Genomic DNA, 7781 nt, shown 5'->3' with positions numbered 1-7781 from the left:
GTAGTCCCAAAAATAGTGCACAAATAAATCAGTTACCCACCAAAATTGTATACACGAATTATCATTGTTAAGACTCTTTTAGTAGTAATATTTGGAAGGTCAAAATGACAATTTTTCTTTATAATTATTGAACACCAAATTGACTACTAGTCAATGTGTCCTTGGTCTACTGGTGAAGTTGAATGGCTTTCGAAGAGCTCACTAGGAATCAAGTCTTGATGAATGCAAGACTGTGACATCATAAGGAATGACTCACAAAAAACTCAGCAGAGGTCAACACAAGTCTGAACCGTCCATATATTTAAAAAAACAATGATATTCTAATCTTCCAAGAGGAACAATTTTTTTACTCCAGAATTTAGTTGGCGATTTACCCGCTGCCTTTCCCCTACTATGGGAAAATACAATGATTTTCTAATCTTCCAAGAGGGACAATTTTTTTTTTCCTTGAACTCTTTCTATATACTTCAGAATTTAGTTGGCGATTTACCCGCTGCTTTTCCCCTACCATGGGAAAATAATTACATAGCCGTTTCGTCCGATAAGCTTTAACCCTTGGACAACAGCACGCTGCCCGTCTTCAGCCTTTTGTTTCAGCTCAAGAATTTTTCTGCAGTTGAGCTTTGAACATGAGCATCCAAATAAGCACGGACCGTGTAAGATCTGAGCCTTATTTGCTTCAAATGAAAATAAATCACTTTATGAGGAGCAAGGGGAATTCTTTTTCCCTGGCAATCTTTAGACCTTTGATGACAACTGCAAGGTCAGTGAGATCATTCTTCCTGAGCTGAGAGCATCTGGGGATGTTATGCTCCACCCTTAATGTTCGTTACAGTGCGGGCCTGCTGCACCGGCAATCCCTGGTCCCCTGACGAACTGTAATTTCTACAAATCAGTCCTCTTCTCTAGCTTCGGTTTGGAACTTAGATTGTGAGCCAGTTGATTCTGTTGCGGGGATGATATTTTCGGACATTTTAATTATGTTGCAGGGCTAAGGTTGTCGTATCTCGATCCTACTGTGTTCAAGCAATGTGTTGCCCTATTGAGATTTTGGTATTGGAACGAGACTTTTGCAAAATTAAAAAATCGGACTTTTCCTAAGCTGTGTTAATTGAAATTCCACACGAAAATTATCGAATCTGTCTCAGGGCCATCATCTTTGGTCGAAGGTGATTCAGAGCAACATGGAAATTATGGCATGGCAAGTTAAGATTCAATTCGGTGCAATCATGGTCTCTTTTACTTTGTGCCGACTTCCTAGCAAGGAACATAATCTCCGGAAATCTCAAGGACTAGCAAAAGCTAAAAGATTCGCGATTATAAATCCACAAAATTAATATATATTTTCTTTGACGTTTTCTACTTTAACCTTATTACGCAGTGTGATAGGTCCACAGGGTTTTGTTCTTGACTTTTTTTATAAAACCTTATCCTAGATGGAGGATTAAGTTAAAGATGCTCTTTTTACAGGTACTCAAACCCTAATTTATGTGTTTTATCAAAATCATCGAAACAAAGCGATTCTGACTGTCCGTTCATCTCTGCAAATAACGGTAGGAAGGTCTCTCATGGCCGCCGCAACGTCGTGCAGCAGCCACAGTGATCTGAGGGCGTACCGAGCCTCAATTATTCACAGCATCGGCGACCCTTCGGAAGTAGAAAGGGGCGCGTCTTATGAATATTTCCCAGATGGCCTTCTGGTAGTAGAAGAGGGGAAAATTCGAGCCGTAGGGGCTGCCAACGATCTTTTACCCTTGTACGACGAAACCCTAGAAATCATACGCTACGAAGACGCCCTTATAACTCCGGGCTTCGTGGACACGCACATTCATTTTCCGCAGCTGGATATCGTGGGCTCGCATGGAGAGCAGTTGCTGGAATGGCTGGAAAAATACGTGTTTCTGGCGGAAGGGCGCTTTGAGGAGAGCGGCCACGCAGAGGATGTGGCTCGCCGCTTCTTGGCGGAATTGCTGCGCAATGGTACGACAACGGCGCTTGTGTTTGGGAGCGTCCATAAAGAGTCCGTGGATGCTTTTTTCCAGGTTGCGGCAGAGCTAGGGCTGCGCATGATTGCTGGGAAGGTGCTCATGGACTCGAATGCTCCGGAATGGCTCAGGTTTTTAATTCGCCTCCCCTGTTTTACTACTTGGAAGCACAATTGAAGTTGCAGAATAGAAATCAAAACATTCAAAGGATAATTTTACCATATGATAAATAGGACCTAAAGTCAAGGATAGGTTTTTTTTACTTGACGTCAGTACGATTGTTAACTTAATTGAAGCCATAAATTGCGAACAGTCCATGACAGAAGGTCTAGGCATAATGTTCTTTGCAATCAGAGAACTCAAACAAAACAAACAACACCGGATGATATCGGATATATTTTAGATGAGATTCCTGGACTACTTCGAAGGTTTCGTTCAACTAATGCTTGTAACTACAGATTATATATCATCGTTATGCTAAAATCTGCTAAATTATGATTCATGGGGCAACAGGCAGGAAAAGCCATTGATTTTACCCCAGCGGTCCAGAACCTATATTTTCAAAATTTAAGCTTGAATAGTCAGAGTTCAATTAATGCACCTTTTGAACTATTGGTCAAGACTCAAGACAGTCATGGCTAGGGTAGGTAACTATGAAACGAGGGCAATTGACTTGATTCCAGAATAGATGATATCTCGTGTGCGTCTCACTGTATCACTTATTTTCAATGACAGCTGAAAATGCTTCAACCAAATCTGCAAATTGAAATTTTAATTCGGAGCACTGCTTTGATGAGATGCAATATTAATTTTAAAATATGAATCACTGTTAAATTGTTTCTGGATTGAAAAATAACATCTCTAACACAATTTAAGTAAGAAATAATTTAGCAGTAATCTCCATGGAATGTGGAAACCTGATTTCATTACATATGGATCAGTAATCAACTGGCACCGATATTAGATAATAGATAGTAGCTAGTTTGAGTAAGAAATGTTCACAATCATTCATAAATAGATAAGCCTAAACAATGTTCCACATGTCCCTGCAATAAATATACCTTAACATTGTTTGAAGGAAATCAATCCATGAAGTGCAAGCTGTTCTTTATGTCTAGAAGATTGACCACAAAACGACATGTAGTTCGCATGCCCAAATTCCTATGAAGTTCAAATACATCCTACTCCGTGCCAGATTTCCAGTTTTTGTATATATAATGCTTTAACATTTCAAAGTTCAAAGTAAGATACAAAATGTACCATTTGCTGAACTCTCGAGAATGTATCTTCTGAGGAAAGATGGCTGAGTTGTTCCAAATTCAAATGACTTCTTTGTCTGCCATACTGAATCACATGCTCTTGCTGTGGTTAAATGGAATGATTCCTCTTCAGTACATTCTCTGAAACTGCTCTATTATTAAGCTTATTCAACATATCCACATCCCTGATTTCTGAAAATAAAACATTTGACATCTCAACAGTTCTATTTCAGGAACCAGTTCTCAATCTACCTTAATGAGAATAAACACCACATCCAGAGCATTTTCTTTGCATATCAGGACTACAGATCTCCGTGCTCCAGACTCAGTTCATAGCGAAATCTGCCCTCCTCACAGAAAACCAACATCACAGCATGTTCCTTCATTAAGACAATAAAAATATCTATATTAGAGCTCCCATATCTTGGGAGCTACTCAAAGAAGCGGGAAGACATACTTCCACCTCCTGTGCCCTTCAATCACGTCTTGAAAACTTGCAGACATACCATATCCCCAATCCCATGCACCACTTCAAGCGCAAAGTTCCTGGAAAAAGTTAGACCTAATGCTTTTGCCGTTCAATTTTTCCTTACAAGTTGTGGAGAAAAGGTTTTGAAAGCCTAACAAACCTTCAAAATTTTTGGTACTGCTTGTTTTTTAGTGGTTAACGGTATTTTCATCCTTTTAAAAAATTTAACCGTTGTAAAACATATGATTTTTTTTCTCCCATACAAATTCCAGTACATCACCATTACCATTTCAAATTCATTCAGATGAAAACATTAAATTTTTTAGGAGCTATAAGATTTCCACAACCATTAGGATGATATACAATCCATTAAGATTCTTTCATAGATAGAGACTATAACAATCAACTATTGAGTTTATTTCTGAGCAGTGTATGAATGATTGAATGAAGGTTGTAATAACACTCATGAGGCCAAACAGTCTTTTAAACCACTGGACTACCAATCACATTGCCAGACATAAAAACCTCAAACTAGTATGCTGTCCAGACAAGCGCCTATTTGATCTCTTTGCTTCTGGATCCTAGATCTTTTAAGTGTACTTTGATCAAATTATAGGCAGTTTTTGCTATCCATTTTTCTTCAAACTAGTTATTGAAGGAGCCCACATTCAAAATGTCATTGTACTTGATCTGAATATCTACAATGATTAGTGTCATACTGTCTGCACTAGCTCCAAACACTAATTTCTATTTGCTCATTCTTCATTATAATTTGTGCACCTTTCATTTTCACATGTTAACGTAAGTTGAAACTACATAGTTCTGGTTAAGCCATTGCATTAGATAGGTATTTTGTGTTGCTGTAGCGTTCTTTCTCTTCTTCCCGAATTGCATTATCCACAAGCTTGCTTTGACTTTTCTCACACTTAATTTCCAATAGCCTTTTAATTATTTGGAAAATCTTTCATGCTAGCGTCTCACTTATTGATCTACTTTGTCATTGTTGGCTTCTCCTCGTGCTCTTCCGTATCTGTAGTTTTTCCTTTCTATATTTTACGCCAGTGGGACATCTCCACGTTCTCTTGCCTAAAATAAATTAGCAGTCGGACCATAGCCGATGGTTCCGTATAATGACAGCATCAACTCTGACAATCGTGTACGAAACTGACATTTTGTTTTGAAACAATTTGCTATTAAGTGCTTTAATAAACTCTCTATTGGTCTTCACTTCATCCCTACATGTGGCTATCCCAAACTTCACACACACCCGTATAAAACCACCAGTACCACTAACAACTGAGGAGTTTTTCTTAAATTTTCAATCCCTCTAACCCTTCTGCATCTATATTAGAATGAGTAGAAAGCTTCCTATGCTCTGTAACCTTCTTTGTAAGAAATGTATTTCTTAAAATTTCATTCCTCTGTTCAGTCTGTCGCATCCATTATAGAATGAGTAGAAAAATTCCTATCCTCTGTATCCTTTCTATAATGAACTTATTTCTTTAACATTCAATCCCTCTGTTTAGCCTTCAATCCCTCTCTTTAACCCTTCTGCATCTATATTAGAGAAAGCTTCCTATGCTCTGTAACCTTCTTTGTAAGGAATGTATTTCTTAAAATTTCATTCCTCTGTTCAGTCTGTCGCATCCATTATAGAATGAGTAGAAAAATTCCTATCCTCTGTATTCTTTCTATAATGAACTTATTCTTTAACATTCAATCCCCCTGTTCAGCCCTTCTGCATCAATTTCGGAATGAGTAGAAATCTTCCTATCCTCTGTACCTTTTTTAAATGAACCTATTTCTTATATTTTCAATCCCTCTGTTCCTCCCTTCTGCATCATTTTTAGAATGAGTAGAAAATTTCTTATCCTCTGTATCCTTTCTGTAATGAACTTGTTGTTAGACTAATTGCTTATGTTCTCCTTTGAGATTCCTGATATAGTTTAACCGCCTCCTGTGTTTCAGAAGTCTACTTGTATTGGGCATTGGCAGGTCGATCTTTTGGTACAACAGTAACAACAATAACCCTAGTTTGTAACAAGTGGTATTAGAACTTGGTCACAGTTTTGAATCTCTTCGGGTAATGCTGAGGGTGGGATTGTTGGACTAGCTGCTGATGTTCCCTTCTGGGATCCATAACATGGCTTAACCGTGTCCTGTGTTCTATAAGTCTAATGATTGTGTCGGACATTGACAGGTCGATCTTTTGGTGCAACAAACACCTTAGCTCATGACACTTGTTATTTAAATTTTCAATACCTCTTTTCAGTCCTTCTGCGTCTATTTTAGAATGAATGTAAAGCTTTGTATCCTCTGTACCCTTATTTTTGCAATGAACTCATTCATCGGTATTCATTTTTTATTTCTGTACTTAGTTAAAACTGAAACATGTTTAAAGGTGTGCTGTTTTATTGATCCTCATCATTTATATTTGCCTACAGGGATACAGCAGAGTCAGGGTACAAAGACAGTGTAGAGCTCATACAACGCTGGCACGGGAAGCATAGGTTGAGCTATGCAGTCACACCACGCTTTGCAATCACATGCAGTCGGGAACAACTTAAAAGTGCAGGGCTTCTGTTGAAAGAACACCCAGGTGTATACCTCCACACCCACCTTTCAGAAAACAAGGCAGAAATGGAGGCCGTAGCCCATCTATTCCCAGAACGGACGGGCTACTTGGACGTGTACGCCCACTATGGCTTAGTGGGTCCTCGCTCCATATTCGCCCATTCAATCCATCTCACAGAGCATGAGTGTGCCCATCTTGGCCACGCTGGCGCTGCCGTGGCATTTTGCCCATCTTCCAATCTGTTTCTGGGCAGCGGGCTACTTGACCTGGGGAGGTTAGAGAAGCACAAGGTCCATGTTGGTCTTGCAACTGATATTGGGGCAGGCACCAGTTTTTCTATGCTACATACCTGTAACGAGGCGTACAAGGTGTTGCAGCTCCAAGGCCACAAATTGGATCCATTCAAGGCCTTGTATTTGGCCACTTTGGGTGGAGCCAGAGCATTGTGTTTGGATGATAAGATTGGGAACTTTAGAGTTGGCAAGGAGGCTGATTTCGTGGTGCTGGACTACAAGGCTACGCCATTGGTGGAGTACAGGGTGTGCGGGTCGAACAAGATTGAGGAGAAGTTGTTTGTGCTCATGATGTTGGGGGACGATAGATGTGTTAAACAGACTTTTGCCGAGGGCAAGTCTGTGTACAGGCGAACTAGCCCTTGATTTTTGTTTTCGTGTGTTGAAGCTTGCTGTTGTTTCAGTCCATAAAAGTAAATAAGGCTGCAGTCATATGGAGGCAATTTTTGTAAAAAAAGAACAAAAAATCTGTGTTGGTGTTGAGATTTGTTTAATAGTTTTTTGCAAATAGATGTTTTATAGTTTTTTAAAAATAATTGGTAAATTTAAAATTTTAAGCTTTGGAATCTTTGAAATTTGGTGGCTAATGACCACTTTAGAACAAGATAGATCTACAAAATTATGAACAAAAGTGAAAAAGAAAAAGAGACACGACAACAAAAATTTTAAAAATAAATGAGGAAAGTTTTAGTCCAAGTTAAAATACACTTTTGTAAATTTTAGTCTAAGTTAAAAGACACATAATATAGGAACATAAGATTTTAATATTTTTAAAATATATTTTTACCCTTTTGTTAATAAAGGGTAAAGAATTTCTCTATGATTAAAGAAAGATTGTGTAATGATAGATTTGGTTAATGGTATGTGGGGAGTGTGAAAGAGGGTTATTACGTGTGTTAGTAGTTAAATGTTTTTGATTACGAAAAATAAGTTTTGAAGGGTGCTTGATACCCTTTACATTTCAGAACATTTTCAATAGAGCCCAATCAAAAGATATAATAGGACAAAGGAGAAATAGGTCACCAACCAAAATAAGGTGACCATGGTGGCCTTACAAAAAGCACAGTACACTTCTGCCACAAATAAAACTCAATAAAACAATTTAGGATCCCTTAATCCCAAAAGAGTGAGATCTAAGAATCCCAAAAGAGTGAGATCTAAGAAGTCTGTTAGAGAACTGTTGGGAACGTTTGCATTTTT

The 7781-nt window shown here is 38.5% G+C and overlaps 1 protein-coding gene across 1 annotated transcript; it reads left to right on the top strand.

The window, feature by feature from the left end:
- Window positions 1–493: 493 nt before the first annotated feature.
- LOC149528881 (uncharacterized) lies at window positions 494–7117 on the top strand. The gene is made up of 2 exons (XM_089809752.1): window positions 494–2116; window positions 6158–7117. The coding sequence occupies exons 1-2, from the start codon at window positions 1569–1571 to the stop codon at window positions 6945–6947; spliced, it is 1338 nt and encodes a 445-aa protein (XP_089665878.1). The 5' UTR covers window positions 494–1568; the 3' UTR covers window positions 6948–7117.
- The last annotated feature ends 664 nt before the right edge of the window (window positions 7118–7781 follow it).

The sequence above is a fragment of the Cupressus sempervirens genome, chromosome 11 (assembly GCF_028749045.1).
Source record: "Cupressus sempervirens isolate cs-2001-9-10 chromosome 11, ASM2874904v1, whole genome shotgun sequence".
In the NCBI taxonomy this organism is placed as follows: domain Eukaryota; kingdom Viridiplantae; phylum Streptophyta; class Pinopsida; order Cupressales; family Cupressaceae; genus Cupressus; species Cupressus sempervirens.
The sequence above is the reverse complement of the archived record's forward strand: the minus strand, read 5'-3'. Positions and strand labels throughout refer to the sequence as shown.